The sequence below is a fragment of the Enoplosus armatus genome, chromosome 5 (assembly GCF_043641665.1).
Source record: "Enoplosus armatus isolate fEnoArm2 chromosome 5, fEnoArm2.hap1, whole genome shotgun sequence".
Taxonomy (NCBI): domain Eukaryota; kingdom Metazoa; phylum Chordata; class Actinopteri; order Centrarchiformes; family Enoplosidae; genus Enoplosus; species Enoplosus armatus.
This window is the reverse complement of record NC_092184.1, coordinates 20017449-20038929: the sequence shown is the minus strand read 5'-3', so window position 1 is coordinate 20038929 and position 21481 is coordinate 20017449. Positions and strand designations below refer to the sequence as shown.

Sequence of the window (21481 nt, the reverse complement as noted above, 5' to 3'; positions counted from 1 at the left end):
CTTAATAAAATCTACTAAATTGTTGCTATTACAACTTTTTTTTTTTTTTATTTATTGGCGAATGGATATGTTCCAGAGGTAGTGGTGAGAAGTCCGGACCTTCCCGTAAAATACGTCACAGAAACCGTTGGTGGTGAGTCGCTTCCTTCTGCTGCCTTCGGGTGATGTCGCAAACAACAGGCCTACGATAATGAAGATATCTAACGATGTATCGCCAACATGTGTTGTTTAAGGAACAAAATGTATGGGAGTTTTGCTATGATTAGTGGTAAAACTGAGCCTGTATAATAACAGCTACTATTAGTTGACTAAATTGACTGAAACATGTTAGTCATACATGCTTAATAAACATTTTATGATGTTTTCTCTATGGCTGGAGGATCTGTGTGCTATTCTGTTGTGATAATGAAACAGTTCTGACCAACAACCATTTTTGTTTTAGGGTTTATTTGCCGTTATTTGTCAACCAAAATACTTTAGAACTTGGAAAAACTGAGCTCACGTGGAGCTCTTGAAGGAAGCATGAGATAATGTACCATCTGTAATACGGAAAACAATGGAAACATTATCAGGTCAATGTATCTTTTCATTAACTATTTATTTGTATAATACGTAATTAACTTTGTTTGGACTACGTCCGAGTTTACGGTTGCAATCTGAAGACAGGTGAGATACGGGAACAAAATTAAGAAGGGGTAAATTAGTAACGAACTAATAAACAGTGAGAATTTTAATACATGTTAAATTCCAGTACAGTTTGGGAATTCCTTTAAAGAAATCCATGTAACGTTTGTTAAATTATTCAATATTGCGAACTATTTACCACCGCGGATGTACACAAACGTTTGAGTCTCAACGGGCTGGTGACGTCACGTACTTTGTTAGTCACCCCGCTCCGCCGTCGTTCCGTCGAGGCTGGCTGAGATATAGCTGTAGTTGGCAACCGCTGGTTTTTGGGTGAAGATGGCCGCAGGTCCTCTCTCTGTATCTTCCAACGCATCCACTAACAACGATGGAATTCTCATTGGTGACAAAGTTTACTCGGAGGTGTACCTTACGATCGACAATTCACTCATACCGGAGGAAAGGCTCTCTCCGACGCCGTCGATGCTCGACGGCCTCGACCTGAACACTGAGACCGACCTTCGCATCCTTGGGTGTGAACTGATACAATCAGCGGGCATTCTGCTCCGTTTACCCCAGGTAAGCCTTCTTGAATAGTTGGAATATCTAATAGTATACACGTTGGTACGTGTTTTATCCACAACGAGTAAAAGTTGTTGTTTTTCTAGTCCACAACACGGCACAGCCTGGTTGATAGCAGTCTGCTAATGTTAGCTCTTTGACGTTGGCGTGGTGAAGTTAAAATGGCGGCGGTCCATTGTGCAAGGTTAGGCCAGCTTATGCAAGACAAAGTACAAACGTCATTCTTTTTTTCTCGACAGGTGGCAATGGCAACGGGGCAGGTGCTCTTTCATCGCTTTTTCTACTCAAAGTCCTTCGTCAAGCACAGTTTTGAGGTAAGTCGAGTGTATCAGGCCTGTGGTTACCCGGCAATGTTAGCATAGCATAACGTTATGGTTACGTTCGTGGCAGCCATATTGTCGATACGTTGTACCAGAGTATTTGAACTGCTCTAAGACGTAGAGGGGACATACCGAAGTTAAATACGAACCGAACCTAAATCTCAAAGTACAGAAGCAGCATCAAATCAAAACATTAATACTTTTCTTTAGCGGAAGACCTCTTGGGCCTATTCAGAATCAGAAATACTTTATTTATTTATTAAAACAAGAATATATACTGTCCTTTTTCCAATTTCGAATGTTGGTTGGTTGGATGATCAGTGAGACTAACGTTACATCTGACAAACGTATCAGTAATATATTATTTACAATTTAACTATATTGAATGTTAGTAATGTAATCAGTATTATATTCTAGGCTTGATTATTCTGAGAAAAGCAAACCTCAAGTGCTGGTCTCTAGGAGTGGCCAATATGCGTAAATCCTCTATCACAGTACATGTACATCTCTATTGTGACATACCAACATGCAAAAATTATGATTACATTCAATATTGCTATATAGAAGTCCTGCTAACAGGTTGCAGCCTCTCTTGCAGTGGCCTACTTCTCCCAGAGATGTTGAAATGACAGCTCCCTTAGTATAAATTGGCTAAATGTGGCACGATGTCTGTTTACATTCATGTCTTCTACTTGTATATTTTGTCACATCGCCTAACCCTACTGGTCACACGTGGGCACCCCATCTCTGGTTGCATGTCTGAGTTATTGAACTCTTCCTTCCAACTTTTTGCTTCACTTACCTTCTTTCCAGATTGTTGCAATGGCTTGTATCAACTTGGCTTCCAAGATTGAAGAAGCACCACGGCGAATACGAGACGTCATCAATGTTTTCCACCATCTGCGACAGATCAGAGGCAAAAAGTAAGCATCGACATTGAATCCAGTGTTTTCTTTTTTGAAATAATAAATACTGTTTTGTTACCTGTAACATGTTGCATTGCATTTGTTTTTATCCAATATGATGTTGATCTGTTTTTGCTGTGAAAGTGCTCTTCTGTTTATCCATGTACTCTAAACCATTTTAAAACTTTTCAGTTTCCGCTTCACTGGTAGTTTCAGAAGTGTAATTGTCTACATATAGAATCTGAGTATGACATTACACTGAAGTTGATATCTCAACAGACTCACTTTAAAAATTGGAGCGCATTTTAGGCATTGTAAGACAAGGCACAGCTATTTGTGTGTGCCTTTGTCTTCATAGAAATTTGTACATGTCAATATTTTAGGCCCTGGCATTAACTTGGATTCTTTTTTCCCTTGCAACCAACTAACAGCGACCAGCTACATTTACCAAAGCCTGGGTGATGTGGAATGGTACGTAAGATGAAGCAGTCGGCATGACAACCATGATGCAAGGGGGTCTCTCTCCTCCCCCAGGGCCACCCCACCCCCTCCTGTGGGAGACGCCCGTGGTCTGAGCCACCGTGGGGCACTGGGATCGGGGATGACAGGTTGGCCGAAGGTCCTTGGCCCCCGGGGCGCCTTGAGGACTCCTGTGGTTCAATCTTAAGCTTTGGGTATCTGTCCGTCAATCTGCGGACCATTGGGTAATGTAGTTTTCTTCTCTGACTGCTCCTCACCATGCATTTTGTTTGTGCTTCGAGAGCAAAACCCCATTCACCAACTTTTACCCATGGCTTTTATAGAAATATCACCTTGTTCGTCGTTAGAGTAATTAATTGGGTACTTGTAGTTTATGCAGGTTATGTTTTTGTTTAGGGTCAGTGCATGCACTGTAGCTTTATAGTTTGACATTATATATATATATAGTTAATTCGAAGTAATCGTGATGCACTTGTAAGTCTGTTTTGTAGATGTGGATTTGGACTGTGAAGTGTGATGTTTTGTAATCGACATTACACTGATCCTGGAAGTTTTTCCCGTGCATGTGGTTTGTAGCATGACAGTATTCACATTTAAATTTCTGTTATGTGAGACATCAAAATACTAGATTTGGATCTTAAATTTGATCATTGTTGGTTAAGTGTTAGAAGGATATCAGTCAGGTTTTTTCAAGTTCTATTTATTCTGGTCTTGGGATGTAAATTGTACGTTGTGAATGGTAAATAATGTATGCTGGTAGTTCATAATAGGGAGGCTGACACACAGCCTGTGAACAGAGTCGTAGATAAGAGTGCATGCAGTCTAAGTTTTTGATTTTAGAAAGTTGATTTTAGTTTTTTGATAATTGCAATATAAACACAATTTGCAGATCTGATTGTCTGTATCAGAAGTATGTCAAATAATCTGCTTTGTTTAACCAGCAGATGTTTTGTAGGTTGGTACAGTACTCTGTTGGCAGTGAAGGTGAAATGTAGTCATTGGACCAAAAAAAACTAAAATCTTCTGATGTTTTTCTTCTGGTTCTGGATATCATGCTGTACTATTAACAGCGTTAATAGCGTTGAGGTAGTGGTGTGGCAGATGATCTGAGTTGATATTTCTGTTAAAGCTGTGGCACGGGGTGATTGAGGTCGAGGGCTGTCTGCAGATCCCATAAGCTTTCACTGGAACCACAGGAGTCCACAAACCCCAGCAAACTGTCAGGCATGCAAACAGTTAAACCTGTTGCTTTTAGTTGGTTGAAACGGGAAAAAAGAAAAGAGTACAAGAAATCAAAAGGGCACTTTCTTTTATTACTTTTATTTCGAAAGGGGGAAACATTATTTTATTTTGATTCCTTTATAAACTAGGACTCCAAGCTCTTTGATACTTGATCAGAACTACATAAATACCAAAAACCAAGTCATCAAAGCGGAACGGCGGGTCCTGAAGGAGCTGGGCTTCTGTGTGCATGTCAAGCATCCACACAAGGTGAGTTAAAACCACACTCATAACTATTTAAATTGTGTAGCACAGAGTAGCTTAGCTATTGCAGCTCCATACAGATGCAACCACAGAGAAAGCAGCTTTGACAGACTATTCTCGCTTCTCAGAACAGACTTGAGCTTCAACGCATGGGGCTGTGTCTGTGTTTTTAACATGCAATCACTTTATGATTCCAGATTATCGTCATGTACCTTCAAGTCCTGGACTGTGAGAAGAACCAGACACTCGTCCAGACTGCCTGGTAAGTTCCTTCCTAGTTCTACATTTACCATCCCCCACAGCAGCAACCTGTGTCATGTCTGCAAGAAGTGCCACCAGACCTGGGCTAAAAATGAAGTTGAACAAGTTTCAAATGGTTGATTGAAGAGCACTTGATTTATCTGCTAGGATTCTTGGGACACACCCGTATGTGGAAACAACACCTGTCAGATGAGTGATATTAAGTGCCCCTCATGTTTAAGCATAATTTTGAAAAGCATTCAACAACCATTTTGCCCAGGTCTGACTGCAACATTCCCTCACTCCATTTTAACCCTTCCACCTCTTTTTTTTTTTTTTCTGATGGAGCAATTTGTTTTATTGCCTACACCTGTTACGTGTCTCACTCTCTTGTCTGCCCTTACATGGCTTTGCTGTAAAGTCTGTTTGATTTGAGGTGCCCAGGGAACTTGGTTTAACTTTGTCCTTTCTCTCTACTCTTTGATTAAAGGGTAGTCCATGCTGGTAAGTCACATAAAGAACCTCTGAACTCTGCCTCCTCCAACCACATGACCTCAGGAAGCTCCCCCCATTGGCTGGCTGCCCCTCTCCAGACAGCCAATCCCAATGCCAAGATTCACTGAAGGGGGCGGGCGGGCCTTTCCCAACAGCCAACATCATCTTGTTTTCTCTTTGGTGTCAAAAAGGATTTGTATTTTTTGGTCTTGCTACAAAGGTCTCAATTGTAATACCTACTTTTGCCAAGTAGCTACAGATAGTTTACTTGCATCTAGCAATGAAGTAAACTTAGAACAGAATAACTTTTTTGACCAGTTTACCTGCCTATTTTTTTTTAAACATTTACAGTAGTATACTGTGTCCTGTCCCCAACTGACGTGGTGTCCAGACATGTGTCTGTCTTACAGGCTGATCCAGTTCTCAGGTTTTGCCTCCAAGGACCTGTCTCGCCCACGCAGCAGTCAGAATCCAACGGCCATGTGTTATCTATTATAGCGTTGGCATAGCAGTTTCACACATTTGTTGAAGGCTGGTTAGACTGGAAGTAATCCCTATGTGACATACGTGTGGCAAACTTCCAGTGGAGCAGTACATATAATTTGAAAGGGTTGAAGTAGACACACAGTGTATGCATCTGGAGAGGTGTCACCACTGTAGAAAGGACGTTTTACTGCTTTATGATTAGTTTTAGTATTTTTTTTCCTGGCTGTAGTTCCTTTTGGTAATCTGAATGCGGTCAGTGTCGAGTTAGTTTATCAGGGTTTTACCATCATGTTTCTGTTATCACACGTTTTTTTTTGTCTCTGCGACTTCTATGTTTCTAAAGGACATAGATGCTCACACCACCCTGTACTTGCGTGATTCACATCCTGGCCATATTGTCTTTCCTAAATCTCTCCTTATGGCTAATCTAATTTACCCATTGCCCTAGAAAACCCACTGACGCATAATCTGTTTTGTAGCACAGATATTTCACTCGGCCTAAGTAGTGAGGCATAGATTGCCATCTAATGTCTTTAGATAAGTCTTACAGTGCCACATTGTGGAGTGGAGTTGCAGACAAATGGAATCAGTGGTCTTATGGGGTTCAGTTTCAACTCATGGCTTTTAAAGCATTTAAAGTGGAAAGTGGTTGCTGTTTTGCAGTTGAACCGTCCAATCAATACGAAGGTCACAATCCTTATTATTCAGACACTAAAGATACAAACTAAGTTGTCTGAATATTAGACCGGAGTTGCATCATTTGATTACATCAACATGCCACTGACTCCCAAAATCTACCTGTCGTGCATGCCACCATACATGCTGTGCCTTCCTATTCCCTCAGATCTAACGATCTGAAAGTGGCAACTGCATTCTCGATGAATGTGTTGCGTTGGTATGCCTGCATGTATGCCCCCCCTCCCCCCTTCAAGGCATGTGTCATTGTCATAATCATCATTTTTCTTAATCTGGTTACTCTTGGGTCATAGTGTGGTAAGATGGTCTTGGCAGGTCTTCAGTAGATTATTTCCCATTTGTGTCTTCATGCTTTATCTGTGACATACAGCACTCCCATGGATGCCCCAGAGAGAAATGGACGAAGTTAAACTTGACAGATGAAAATGCATATCTCACTTTGGCACTGTGTAAAAAAAAAAAATAAAAAAATGCTTAGCTGTTTCTTTATAGCGATTAGGCCTTATGATTCATATGAAATGCCTCTAATGGTTAAATCCACGAACGGTAACCTATTCTCCAGTGACAAGTTACTGTGTTAATACTTGTTCAGAAGTCTCCAACCACTAATTCCTCAGTGGTGAAGATATCTTAGTTGTACGAATTAGCTAGGGTTTAATCAGGAATGAAAAATATATCTTTATCTGAAAATATCAAATGTGATGCCATGATCAGGAGTTAGAGCTGTAGACAGTAAATGTTGCGGATTATTGACCTACGGTAATAACTTATGGTCAAAGCTGTGACTTGACTTAAAACGTGTGGGTGAGAGGTGGCTTTGTGTAGAAAAGATGCTATGTTTTTGTTTCTATGTGATGTTTTTGCCTTCATAGGAACTACATGAATGATAGCCTGAGGACAAATGTGTTTGTGAGGTTCCAAGCCGAGACTATCGCCTGTGCCTGCATATTCCTCGCTGCCCGAGCTCTGCAGGTAGGAGGAAATGTTTACCCGAAACACTCATTTCACCCTGCCATGCTTATGTTTGAATTCTTATTTTTTGGACTTATTTTCGCACCAAATGGTGTTGCATCAAATCATAACCTTTTTATGCATATTTTTCTCAGATACCTCTGCCATCCAGACCTCATTGGTTCTTGCTGTTTGGAGCCACTGAAGATGAGATTAAGGAGATCTGCATCACCACCCTTAGACTCTACACCAGGAAGAAGGTATTTTGTTGTTTTTTGTTGAGTAGCACAGTATTAATATGGTCTTGGATCATCATGTGATTTGCAATCATTTTAGACAGTTTTCTTAACCCAGTGGCCACATTACAACAGCCTACTAAGCTGTAAACTACACAGGCGTAGACTCCTGCTGTGTTTGCCATAAAGAACCATGAATCACATGAAACCTGTCAGCAGCAGTGTGATCATAACCCTGCCTCCTCACAGTCGCCAGTACTCAGTGTTGTCTATGTGTAAAGTAACTGTGTGACTTCTTCCCCAGCCTAACTACGACCAGCTGGAGAAGGAGGTGGAGCGGAGGAAGGTGTTCTTGGCAGAGGCAAAGCTGAAGGCCAAAGGCCTGAACCCTGACGGTACCCCTGCACTGTCCACACTGGGTGGCTTCTCCCCTGCTTCCAAGCCCTCCTCCCCTGTCGTCAAGGTGGAGGAGAAGTCCCCGAACCCCCAGACCCTCAAACCAGCTAAGAAGGAGCCAGACAACCGGACTCAGGTCAACAAGAGTCCACACAATGGGTAAGAAACACGCATATGGTATATTACTGTGAGGATATTTGAGTGATCGTCATCCTCCTTTACACTTTCCTTAAGCCCTGTTAAGTTTTTAATCTTCAAATGATTTAGTTTCAGAGTAAGAGCTGGTTCTTACTGCCAGTTATCTAACAGTGTTTGTGTCTTTTTTTTTTTCATAATCCTAATCTTTTGTGGGGGTTTTCCAGGTTACGGAAAGAAGTAAAGATCGGGAGGAATAGCAGGAGTGGAAGTCGATCTCGTTCAAGAACACGTTCACGGTCTAGATCCCGCTCCCCTCGCAGACAGTAAGATCACTTAATATGTAAAGACATTCTTAGTTTACTGGTCTTACCTTGTGTTATAGTTTAACTCATCTTTCTCTTTTCTCTTCTGTTTCCACAGTTACAACAGCAGACGCAGTCGCTCAGGGACCTACAGTTCTCGCTCACGCTCTCGCTCTCACAGTCGGAGTCCATCGCCTCGGCGACATCCGCCCTCACCCCTCCTCCCCCACCTCAAGTCCAAGACCAGCCACCACGGCAACAGCGACTCCAAGCCCAGCGGACGCCATAGCAACAGTGGGGGAGGAGGATCTGGTCACAAGAGGAAGCGCACGCGTTCTCGGTCGCGGTCCCGCACTCCAGTCAAAGTAGACCGGGAGCGGGACAGAGAGAGGGAGCGGGAGAGAGACAGAGACCGCAGCTCCTTTGACCTCTCTTCAAAGAAACACAAACACGAGCGAGGAGCCAGTCATCGAGGAGACAGGAGGGAGAGGGAGAGATCTCGGTCCTACGACAGGGACAGAGAGAGGGAGCGTAGCCACAAGAGCAAACACCACAGCAGTAGTGGGCACTCAGGACATAGCCGTCACCGCCGCTGAGACACACACCAACAGACTAGTTCTAGGACTGATAGTCACTGAAGTATTTGCAGTATACTCAAAACAAAATCAAAAAATGTAAAATAAAGACGATCATTCAGGAAAGATCAATATGTTTGCACATTAAGGGACTGGCAGGTGAGTGGTTTTTGTTTGTTTTTTTTGTTTGTTTTTTTTATTTTGGACAGATGTATGTTGCTAAAGCTGTGTTTTGTACAGTTTCAAAAGAAAAGCAAGAACTGGTTATAGACTTTATGTTTTTCCTTTTTTTTTTACAGCAGGGGATGCAGACTTGATTTCAAAGATTTTAGGGTTGTCAATTTGTTACACTGGTTTTTAGTCTGCACGTATTCATGTCCAATTTTTATTCAATAATAAATGAGTTATGCCACTGAACTGTATAGTCTTCATTGAATTGGTGCCTGTTGTAACTAAATGAATCCTGTTGAACAACATAATTTGATTTGGCATAGTGAGCGGAGTAAAGACTCCTGATTGGGTTTGTATTCAGTGTCTGGCATTTAACATCATCCAGGTTCTCTAAGTAGAGGTAAACATGGTTTGAGTCACATCTACCTGAGATGTTAAGCTTAAATGCTTCTCATGGCAGCCAGAGGGTGCTGTTGGCCTTAATAATACAAGTTCTCATGTCTTTCCACAGATCCCATATTTGGAGTTTATTATTCATTCCATACGGTCTTATTTTCACTAGGTTTGAATAAGAGAGTTAATTTTAATGACAAAGTAAAAAAAAAAAGAATTTCAAAGACATTTAAAAACAATGTCAAAGACATTTAAAATGGACATTTAACATTTGAATGTATGTTTATATTTTATGTCATGATGGTTTACTTGGTGTGTCTACACAAGAGATAGTCTACACACAGACAGAAGAGGCCTCAGCCAAATTTTATGTAATTAAACCGAATACATGAGATTAGAGGTGATCCTCATGCGGCGTCAACTATTAAATGACATTGTTCAAATAAGAGACATGTTGTTGGAAAGGCTAAAGGCAAAGACTAGTATTCTAGAAGTGGCAATGGTTTGGAGAACATACTGCTTCCCTGTAGTTCTCCATGTCACTGCTCCATCTCTCCTCTGAATGAAGCGGTTGTTCTGTCTCAGAGTTTCCAGTCTTCAATTCTTATGTATTTCATCATGTAGCTGTCAAACAGTAAGTGATTGCATCTGCCAGAAAAGCCCAATGACGTGACACACACACACTCTGACAGCCCTGTCAGCCCATCTGATACTTGAGAAATTGTGCAATAGGAAGCCAGCGCGCACTCTGCCAAAGCATTGGGTAACACTATGATGCGCATTAAAGCACCTTCACCTAGGCTACAGTTCACAAACATGTTATGTCAAACACGCAGTGTGAGCCATCCCTGACCATACTGTATGAAGCTGGAAGGCATTGTTTTTAAATGTATCTCACATTTCCAGATTTAGGAGTTGGTAGTATGACATTAATATGAGTTAATGGCTTTCAGTCTCCCCTGATCCCCTGAGTGTGAAGCCCCATAGAGAACAGAACAGGCTGTAAATGGTTTTAACGACTGCCTGTAGACATTCACCACACACTCTCAAACATGCTCACACGACTGGCCTCATTAATTAGCATTTTATTTTTTTAGAAAATGTGCCAAATTAACATCAACTGACACACACACACACACACACACAGGTGTTTTCATTTACTCTGGCTAATTAAACCCCTAGTCAGGTTGGAGTAAGGTGGAGCTGTGCTGGCAATTGCATCACATCACCATACTCTATATTTACCAATAGAAGATGTCAGTCAAGCTCAGTTTGTACACACCCTCACAGTTTTCAGCAAAATGCTCTAAAAACCCCACTGAACGCCACATACCCTGCAACAAGTTAGCGACTAGCAAGTGAACATAGTGGAGCATTCAGCAGCTAAAGCGCCGGATATTCCCCCATGAGTGAAAATGAGTTAAAAGAAGCATAAAAACACGACTGCTAATGTTGCCCTGTGTGTGCTGGTTGTGTAAAGTGGCAGCAATAATTATGTGTCAGTGTTGTGTTCAGGCAGCATAGACTCATCCTGGTGTGTTGAACTGATAGTTGATGGCAATCATCGCGTAGTTCTGTCAGGTATAATTCCTGTTGTTGATGAAGCGTCAGGTTGGGAGGATCTGATGGAGATGGACGAGGAGACAAAGGAACAGGCACACGATTTTATATTTTCCTCATCCTTGGACAAAGATCTTTGTAATGTCTTCGTGTCGGGGTTCACTTGTGACTGACACTGACGGGATAATCTCAGTAACTACATACATGCTGGCTTTGAGTTTATGCCAAACAATTAGGTTTAAATTCCAAGGAAGGCTAAAGAAATGATTGTGGTGCATATTTGTTTAGAGCAGGGGTGCACACACTTTTTCAGCATGCGAGCTACTTATAAAATGACCAAGTCAAAATGATCTACCTACTATAAAAATGCAAAACATATATTTATTATATATGTATATATGTAAATATATTGAGTATTCTTTATATGTACAATATATGTTGGTGTACCTTGCATTACTGCATGAACCCATATTGCACAATATAACTCTGTACATTTTTTGTCATTACCTTACTCTGATGAATGGAATCAGCCAGGGATGCGTTTTGCGCACTTGGCGCGCTTGTACGCACATGCGTGGTGACCAGATGTCAGACTGACTGCCCTGTATGTCAATCAAGTGACAAATTTCATAGTGAGGATGGATGATAGGTTGACGTCTATTTTTTTTAATGCCATGCGATCTACCCACGCTACCTTTGCGATCGACCGGTAGATCGCGATCGACGTATTGGGCACCCCTGGTTTATAGTATGAACATTAAGGCTTCAGCATCAAGCAATCGAAAATAGACTGTTTCCAAAATTGTGTCATACAATCCCTGCGTCCATAATGCTTCACACTGAGTCATCCTCTGAAGCTCACGGTTCAGCTGGTCCACTTTTTTTTTTATTATCATTCCTGCACAACAAATCTGTGTATTATCATTCCTGCACAACAAATCTGTTTCTTGAAGTGCTTTTGGGTGCTTGAAATGGGAACATAATGGCAGTTTGGGAATGTCAAGTAATCAGCTCTGCCAGCCTCAGTTCAGCTGATGTGTGAAACTGGTTTCTGGATCAGAGCGGTTGCGACAGACTGGCTGAGGGAGGGAGGGAGAGAGCGATCCAATCGGATGGGTTTGGAGTCAGAGAAAGCTCTTCGGATTGCACAAACAGCACCGAGATACATAACATACGCATGGAGGAAGGAATGTTTTGGTTTACGCGGTGGGCATATGAAATAATTTCGGTAATTCTCTCTTTGTCTCTGTGGGTCTGTTCAGTGTTAGCGCAGCATCTTCCCTCTCTAATTTACATTGGGGTGTAATGCAATGATCTCCCGGAGAGATTAGACATATTGTATACTGCTGCCAGTGTTTGTGTGCATCATCTCAGTAGTTCTGCTGAGCACTGAAGCAACACATTGGCCAGAGGATCACTATCACTGCGGGCAAGGCTCAGTAAGTGAATTCAACTGGACAAATTAGCTAAAGCTGGTCTTGCACAGAAACAATCCCTACTTTGTTCAAATCAATTTCTCTTTTTCTTCTTGTGAACATCCAGGAAACCATTATTCAATTTCTTTAATTATCTTATTTGTATATTTCTTCTTTTTTTTTTCCTCCAAGTGACCAAAACCAAACCCAGGTGTAGAAAGACAGAAAGAGAGACTCACTGGGATCTCACTGGGAAAGATTTATTGTACAATTCTGTCAGGAAAAAAGACAAGAAGGCAGTGTCAGACATGCAGAAGGTGCAACAGGCAAATATACAATCCATAACAATACTGGTTTAATTGTCAATAAAATACAGCATTCGTTTGTTTGCAGAATTAATTCATAGTGATATAAAAACAATGGAGGAAGAAAGGGAAGACATAGAGGCGACAAGGTAAAATCTGTCACTGTTTCAGTAGTCTTTCCAGACATGATTAATAGCGCTTGTAAAAAATAAATATTGACCTTATATCAAAAATCAAACATAAAATCAAATGTAATTTAACAACACTCTAAAGTAAAAAAGCCTCTCCTATGATTCTCTACACGAGGCTGATATTTATGCTAAAAAAAATGTTTTTATACATTCGGAAACTTTAATACTTCGTCGATCATCTTCACATATACAGTGTGTGTTTACATCCTGGCAACTGCTTTCTAAACTATAAATGTAATCTCATTGTGCTTTAAAGTAGTCACAATAACGCCTCACTATTCTCCAGTGTGAGACGGAGTTGACGTTTGCTCGCCAGCAGCTACGGTCCAGTAATATGTGTGTGAATGTTTAGTTTAGTTCAGCACAAATACTTTTGTTTGTTCCAGCCAGCTTAACTGCACAGATAGGTAGGGTTTGCCACAAGACAAATGCCAGAGATAATTATGTCCATGTGTATGTAAATCTGTGGCAGTAAGTAATTGTCCTGACACATCATAGGAATTAAAAAATACATTTTAAATTATGTTTTACTTGTTAAACAGGGGACAGTTAGCTTAATTCTGATGCGTTCTATAGATCAAACTAGATGAGTCTACACGCATGCTAACGGCCCTGTGAGGCTAACATGTTCACCGTGACAATGCTAATGCTGATTTTAAGCAGTCATAATGTCTACCATGTTCGCCATCTTAGTATAGCGTGCTAGCATGCTAACATTTGCTAATTAGCACTAAACACAGAGTATAGCTGAGGCTGATGGGAATTAGTTCATTAAACATTTACTGCAGTTATTGTGGGAAATCCCCCTGATGTTGGGGTGCACAGCCATATGTCATATGTGGGGGCAGCAAAAAGCTCAAACAGTGGTAACCTGACCCGGTGGGAAAGGCAGCGTTATGACTGCTTGTACACAGCTAACAGGGTTTTAGCTGTAGAAAATGTAAAGATTAAGACCACCGTAGGCATTTTTTAAATATTAAGAACATTGCATTTTATATATTTAACCAAAACCAAAAGCATTTGATACCAAAGAGGAGAGCAACACATTCACCTGTGGGCAGAGACACACACCTCAGATGTGGATCCAGATAAAGATCAAAATCAGACATCATACAAAATAATTGATTTGCCACGGCCGACCGTGAATGTTGGTCTGGTGCAGGCGGTTCAGAGCTTAACTGGGTCAAGACATGTTTGTCATCTGCATCCTGGTGAGTGAGTAACACACGGGAGTTATGGTTCTCCACATTATGTACCGCCACAGGATGTCATTTTTCATTTTTCAAATTGTCAAGACGTAAAGGCAGAGACTGGCACAGTCTACTGAAATCAGAAGGAAAACTGGAGCTCAAATATTAACAGTCAGATGCTCACTTCCACTTCATCCAATCTCACAGTTTAAACAAAAGAGCATTTAAACTCCAACTTTTGGAAAGGGCCTGTTGTAAAATGACGGAGATCACGTTCATTCTCTCACTTTCTGAACAAAACCTTTCACTGAATCATCTTAAATCAACATGACTGAACTGGCAACGTTTCTAAATCCACAAGGAAACCACTAGTTTACTTCAATGTTTTCTTAGAAATCTGTGGTCTTAACTCCACTATAGCAACAACTGAGCTGACACTGGAGTGGATTGTTGCAGACGTTTCTTGTTCGGGAAAGCCAGAAATAGTTCAGTCCGTACAGTATCGAGATTGCAAAAGAACAGAAATCTGACCACAGCGCTAACTCTTAGGGGACTTGCTTCATGAGTCACTTTGGTGCAAGAGCAGAAACAGAAAATGGGGCCAAAATGTTTGGTTGGTTGGATGAAACATTTCTGATTTTTCAACTTGAGCTGTTGCCTACTGACTTTGGGGGAGTAAAAGTTTTGTTAGCGATGAAAAATACAGTATAAATCAAAAATAGAGAAAATACATGATACAAAATGATTTAAAAACACTGGATTAAATATGTACATCCATGTTCCACATGAAAACAAAAGTTCGAATAGTTCTCGCCAAGAGTTAGATGAGAAGATCAGTATCACTCTCATGCCTGTACGCTAAATATGAAGTGACAGCCAGCAGCTGGTTAGCATAGCTTAGCATGAAGTCTGGAAACAGGGGGAAACAGCTAGCCTGGTTCTGAAGTTGTGGTTATGTGCGGGACTACTTCTTGGTCGGGAGCAGCTACTTGAAATCTTTTTTAGATTATTTATTCGGGTATTTTTTGCCTTTATTGGATAGTGACAGCTAAGAGAGACAGGAAAGGCGTCAGTATCATCCTTCATGGTACACGCTCTACCAGGTGAGCTACCAGGGCGCCGCAACTTCCTGAAATCTTGACCATGAGGTTGCCAGGCAACCAGAGACCCCAGGAGGCCACCACGCCTGGCCAATAGTCCCGTGCATAACCCACCTGTAGAACCACAACTTGTTTTTTTTACTTTGGTTTTTGTACAGACTAAACAGAGGGAATATAAGTTGTTAATTAGTGAGCTTTAGAGGTGGGCTAGCTGTTTCCTGTCTTTATGCTAAGCTAAGCTAACCATCCTCTGGCTGTAGCTTCTTATTTAGCATACAGACATAAAAGACATCAATCCTCTCATCTAACTCTTGGCAAGAAAGCAAATAAGTGTACTTCCCAAAATCTTTAACTGTTCCTTTAAGACTACATCAAACTCTCTCTCTCTCACAAACACACACGCATGTATTCTAGTCTTGAATGCCCTTCACATCTGCTGCCCATTAGGCTCCTCTTCTTCATCCTTCCTGCCTTCAAGAGAAACTGTTCAGTCTCATTATTGCTACAAAGTCCTTATGAGGTCTGTTCTATTAAGTCTTTATTGCTAAATACTACGCTGGACTCAAACACATCTCAATCATCGTACATCATTAAACTCAGGAATCCCATGTTTCCTCACATGCTGGTTTTTGTTTGGTTGTTGAAGCTCACAGCAGTGTCTGGGCTCAAGCAGGGGAAGCTGAAGTTTCCATATTGTATGGTCCGGTCAGCTGAAGATCTTCTTCATCAATCTTTAACACTACATGTACTGTAACATTCACTTATGACGGTCCACAGTTGTAGATGCACCAGAGTCTGTGGTGTAACAGTAAGTACAGGCAGTCAGTATCCTTCATTCTGGTTGGATACACACCGTAAAGTATTTTATCGCTGGTTTATTTAAAGTCTTTTTTTTGTTTCTAAAAATACTGCATTACAAGTTTTTTGGATTGTTTTTGATAAGTGCTCTGTCCTCAGCGGGACCGATTTATTACAGATATAAAGTTATGCTACTGGCAGTGGATGTTGTGTGTTTTCGCGTACAGCTAAACAAAATATTGCTCAGCGTATGTTTGTCTGTGTATGTATGAGTTTGCATGTGTCCTTGTCGTTTAACAGAGTCGCCGTTGCTCTCACAGGTAGGTGGTAGCCTCTCTGTTCTCCCTCTCTCTGGCCTGAGCCACGGCCACGTTGATGCACTGCAGCCACTCCTCGGCGTGTTTCTCATCCTGAGCTTTCAGCACGTACGTCTTACTGTCGGTGAAGATCTCAAAGGCCCGCGGCAGGCCCCGATCACGCCGCTTCTTGGCTACCACCTATGGAGAAAAAAAACAAACAAGAAAGATGAGAAAGAGGAGAACAAGATGACAAACTCAGACTTAAACAGCTGTCTTCTGGGGAGAGATGCTGCTCCCATGTTTGAGATATAATGTGAATGTAATTTGGCTTCGTGTAGCTCCCTTCTTTCTTCCGTCCGGCTGTAATGTATGCATGCTCGTAATATTTGGGGACGTGATCTGCCTTCTTAAATGTAAACTCTGATGGGGGAGGATTTAGATCCTCTACACAGCACACTGTAACGTGTAAAAGTAGAAGTAAAGCCGTGAGAGCAAAAACACATGAAGGTCAAAAGGTTTTGGGAGCAGACGTCTTGCAGATGTAAAGTTTGTCCTCCTCACCTTGACACTTTGCACCTTGCTCAGCTCAATAGGGATGTCATCCAGCTCGTCTTTCTGTGGGGAGGAACAAAAGAAAACGTCAGACGTAAAATCATATAAGTCGTCATTTTCCAACAGTTACTGTTCCATATCAGCTGGAGCTGAACGACCTGTGCTCACTGAGTTCATGCAGGCTTCAGAAAAGAGTCGAAGTATAAAGTAGCATAACATGGAAACACATGTAAAGTACAAGTACCTCCAAATTGTACGTAAGACCTTGATTAATGTACTTAGTCACATTCCACCATTGGCATTTGTTAGTAATTTGGAAACTATATAATGCTCAACATTGCAAACTAATTAAGCACTGTGGTTTAACCTAACCTGTGAATCAGCAGTAAAACTACCATTCTTTAATATTTCAGGAGTCAGGAACCACCCAGTCATAGACGCTGAAAGAGAGACATTATACTTGCTTCATGTTCGCTCTGTGATTTTTCGCAGTGTGATGCGACATCTATCTTCAGTCATGTTAAAAAAAAGCTCTTTGTGCATTTTAAGCATATCACTACCTCTTGCTGCTACGATAACACATGTGGCCTCCTAGTTTCGGCATCACAATCATGTGTCATGCTGTTCCAGAACATCACAACAAACCATTTACAGGAGGAACAATTACTCTTTATTGTTCTGCTGCTTCTCCGGGGCAGGAAATGAAATCCTCCATTTGCACATCACGTCTATGTTTTACCCCACTAAGTGTCATTTGTAATGTGTGTGTGTGTGTGTATTGCACCACAGCCATGTCTCCTTACGCCATAGTTAGTTATGTGGTTATAACCACATAACCAGAGCTGGCTGCAAGACTCATGGCAACTGCCCACATCCTTTCTGTGGTGTGTGTGAGTGTGTTTGATGAAAATTGGATGTTCAGTTTTACCTCCCAGCGGGCTGTGCTGAGGGTCTGATGGCTGTTTTTCCACATCAGATTCATGTCAGTGGACTCGTGTACTAATTCAAATGGACATTTGACGAAACCTAACCAGAAAGTCCATTAAGATATTGTCTCATAATGCTTAAACTAAACGCACCTCACTAACTTTTTTTTTGCCAAGCATTTTCTACCTTTAGGGTGTAACTTATTATTCTTTCATCACATTTGACAGCTTACATTTTAGGAGACAATGGTGCTGGTATGAAGGCAAAGATTTGAAGATCCTGTGGATTGCAATAAATACTCAGGTGTCCAGAGAGATTAGTGTTTTTTTGTCTGTGTTGGTTGAAGCAGTTATTTCTTTATTTATATTATTATACAATTATATTGTACTATTTTTCATATTTGTTTCCTGAAAGGTTTGGTTTGTTTCTTTTTTTTGCTTATTTGCATCGACACACAACAGCCCACAACGTCACTTGGCTGCTGAATAGAAGCTGTGTGTGTTTGTCTTTTGTGTCTCTTGTGTTCTTATTTTCTGTCAAATCAAATCACCTTGTAAATAAATTATATGCTGCATTTTGGAGCTTCTCAGAGCAAGTGAACGCACCATAACTAAGTGGCAAGCCTTTAATGAGTCCGCCACTCAATGATAAGTTACACTAATAAAAATAAAACAAGACATATTCACTTTAATGGATTACGTAACGCAAGCAAGTTTTAAGTAACAGTAAAACAAATGGAAACTAATGGCTGCCTGGGAGGTAGGAAAATAACATTCAGCAGATTTGAGCAGCAAAAACTATAACGATACTTCCTTTTAATATAAAACAGGATGTGTCGAATTAGGCCACAGAAAAAAGGAGAGCAAAGTAAACTGAATAAGGTGTATACACGCTTATGCTCTCGCTAATATCCACATTATATCCCAGTTGATGTATCGTAAGTGCAGCGATCATAAATACGTCATTCATTCTCATATTATTCTCATTTAATATCACTCTCTGTCTCTATTTTTTTCTGTATTCCTGCATGAGGTCTTGCCAAATCTAAGTTCAGGCCTGCCTGTAGTTTGGCATCCCTCTTTGTCTGGTCCCAATTAGGTAGAAAACACAATATTCAGTGCAGGAGCTCAAAGTATAGCATACAGAAAATAGGTCCTTCTTTTTAGAATATTTGATCCACTGGGTTTATGCTCATGGAAATAAAAGTTTTGGGGGAATGTTTCAAACCTCTCAGTGTGTCAAAGCTGCTTGATCATTCGATGTGGAGGAAACAACACATTTTTTGGTTCTTAATCTCACTCCCCATTTGGGAAAAGGTCTTTCACAACATACCAACCACCTCCAGAACACGCTGGCAAAGACGGACTGAGCTCCGAGAACAAAGCCACAGAACCTTTCCAATTTGTGGCTGCTGCAAAAGGGAGGAATCCAGTCCCATCTGGATAAGAGCACAAAGACTATTGTTTGGAGTAAAAAAAAACTCAACTCCCCCACTTTTTGTATAAACATGGCACTGCCTAAAGATCCAGAGGATACCCAATCTTCTGTTGGCTGTAAAGACGCCTTTCCTGTCTCTAAGTAAATTATAATTAATTGCTTGTAGATGACTGCCATAAACCAGGATAGAAGCACGGATACACTCAAATGGATACACAAATAAATCTCATCTTCCCATGAACTGAAGATATTTTTCTTTTGTCAGCTGGATAAAATCAAACCTGACCTTATTTTTTAGCAAACATTTTCAGACCTCCGACCTCGACCCATTTTTGATCACGCTGCAATAATTCTCTGTTCAGTGACCTCAGCCTTTGTTCAACCTCACAGTAAGTCACCAGCAAACACGGGGAAGTTGGACGAAGAATTGGGAAATCTCCTCACCTTGCGTCTTTCTTTCCCTCACACATACTGTACAAGGCAGTACCTCCTCTTGTGTGTTTGCTACTTGTGCGTAATGATATCTGCTTTGAGTTATAGTGGGTGAGAGTGACTCATGTTGTTGCAGCATCATGCTTTGGCCTTGGGAGTCCCCCAAAAGTCCTTACCGGGGCCAAGGTTTGTTACAGTCGGATTCACCAAATGCTCTTGAGGGACAGTAGAGCTTATCATGGGATGAGGTTTCCACTGTTTCATGCAGAGTTTCATCATGATTCACATGACACAAGACGAGGAAACATTAATAAGAGAGAGACCAGGGACAGTGTGCATGCGTATCCATGTGTTAGTGTGTTTGTGTGTGAGAAGGCTTCGTTTTCATTGGCTACGTACTGATTTGCCTCTCCGGAAGAGTAGCTGGTTTCCAGCCAAGGTGAAGTAGCGGGTTTTCCAGCGCTTGATGAACTTCCAGCGGACCTGTTTCTCCTTCAGCTTTCCCTCGATCAGAGGCTGTCCCTCCTGGTTCACACCTACACATAAACACAGAAAGGGAAAAAGAAACAAAGGACGAAATAGAAATAGAAAGAAAACATATTAAGTTTTTGTCCATTTACTTTACATTACTGCTGACCATCAGTGGGTTAATCTGAAAGGTCTGTCACGATGATGCATTCATGGGAGGGTCTGACATCTGAGACTTGAATCAGCCATTCAACAGCACTGTGTTCATGAGTTATGTTGCCAGAAAATCTAGCTCAGAAGGTAAACAATAAGCAAAAATGGTGGCAGTGGTGAAATAAATAATGCAGCATGTTTGGCATCCCATCAGTTATATCCAGCAAGTTTCAAGACTGTGCAGGTTGATTTTTAAACCAGAGGACAGGCCAGATCCAGCCCACGAGACAATCATAAGTCCCCCTACAAAGAATGTATCATTACATCTGGCTCCCAAATTTCTATTTGTTCCTATTTAGTTCTTTTATTTTACATCATCATTTCATTTTCTAGCAAGGTTGTAACAGAGTGTTTATTTCATCTATAAAATTTTGCAGGCTGCACCTAATTACACAACTTGTTAACATAAACACTTCATGACCAACAGCACTCTGATATACTTCAGTAGAGGTGGACAAATGATTATTTTATCATGGAGTTTAATGTGACGACTTCCTGCCTCATCTGCAACAAGAAAGCTGATGTTCTCAAAGAACACAATCTCAAAGTGTTTAGGTGCACCCCTCTAGGAATGAGCAACCTGGCAAATGGCCCCTGGGTAATTTCAGTTTGAGACCCCTGCGATAGGGACATTAATGGAAATCAATGGCTGCCTGCAAAAGATAAAGAATGCATTCCCAAACTGAAAGGATTCTAGTATGCTTTGGACATGAGCTGGCAGTAACACAAAGTATATGTAAGTGGTGGTGCATGGCTAAGTATACAGTACAAAAGCACAGGTATGGTGCATTCAAGAACCTATCAAAGTGAATGCACCACGTGTTGAAACCTGCAGATCTCTTGGGCCACAGAGCACCTGCCCTCTTCATGTCCCCATAGCTTTCTCCAAAAAAAGTGAGATAACATTTAAATATTTCTGCATTCAAAGCACAGCACAGCCACCCTGCCGACCTGAGTCTTACACTCACTCTTAGTTGTAATATTTTATAACCTCAAAGCACTTTGAACTGCATTTTTTATGAAATTGTGTGATGAAAATGAACTTGAACTTTTCCTCTTCCAGTCAACATTAATGGGTTGTTCAGCTTAAATCAACAAAAGCATGCTCACTCGTGTGTG

The 21481-nt window shown here is 41.1% G+C and overlaps 2 protein-coding genes across 6 annotated transcripts in view; one reads left to right on the top strand and one right to left on the bottom strand.

Moving 5' to 3' along the window:
* Positions 1-919: 919 nt before the first annotated feature.
* Positions 920-9328, top strand: ccnl1a (cyclin L1a). 3 transcript variants are annotated; one of them, XM_070905591.1, is made up of 11 exons: positions 920-1203; positions 1446-1520; positions 2340-2449; positions 4282-4402; positions 4594-4658; positions 7186-7285; positions 7420-7524; positions 7805-8055; positions 8259-8357; positions 8455-8676; positions 8728-9328. In XM_070905591.1, the coding sequence occupies exons 1-11, from the start codon at positions 964-966 to the stop codon at positions 8930-8932; spliced, it is 1593 nt and encodes a 530-aa protein (XP_070761692.1). In that variant the 5' UTR covers positions 920-963; the 3' UTR covers positions 8933-9328. The 3 variants fall into 3 exon arrangements, with proteins under 3 accessions (XP_070761692.1, XP_070761691.1, XP_070761693.1); XM_070905590.1 differs by having other exon boundaries at positions 8455-9328; XM_070905592.1 differs by lacking the exon at positions 920-1203 and adding an exon at positions 2863-2902 and having other exon boundaries at positions 1455-1520; positions 8455-9328.
* Positions 9329-16348: 7020 nt separating this feature from the next.
* veph1 (ventricular zone expressed PH domain-containing 1) overlaps positions 16349-21481 on the bottom strand; it is a 63204-nt gene continuing 58071 nt past the window's right edge. For all 3 annotated transcript variants that reach the window (XM_070906367.1, XM_070906369.1, XM_070906368.1), the window contains 3 exons: positions 20081-20217; positions 16895-16948; positions 16349-16531 (listed from right to left, as the gene is read on the bottom strand). In XM_070906367.1, coding sequence (XP_070762468.1) covers positions 16349-16531; positions 16895-16948; positions 20081-20217 — 374 coding nt within the window. The remainder of the gene's footprint in view (positions 16532-16894; positions 16949-20080; positions 20218-21481) is intronic.

What these genes read in the sequence shown, in the direction of transcription:
- ccnl1a (XM_070905590.1), top strand. Translation starts at nt 964, where the DNA reads ATGGCCGCAGGTCCTCTCTCTGTATCTTCCAACGCATCCACTAACAAC. An exon ending in GACTCTACACCAGGAAGAAG is followed by an intron (nt 7,525 to 7,804) that starts GTATTTTGTTGT and finishes CTTCTTCCCCAG; the next exon opens with CCTAACTACGACCAGCTGGA. An exon ending in AACAAGAGTCCACACAATGG is followed by an intron (nt 8,056 to 8,258) that starts GTAAGAAACACG and finishes GGGGTTTTCCAG; the next exon opens with GTTACGGAAAGAAGTAAAGA.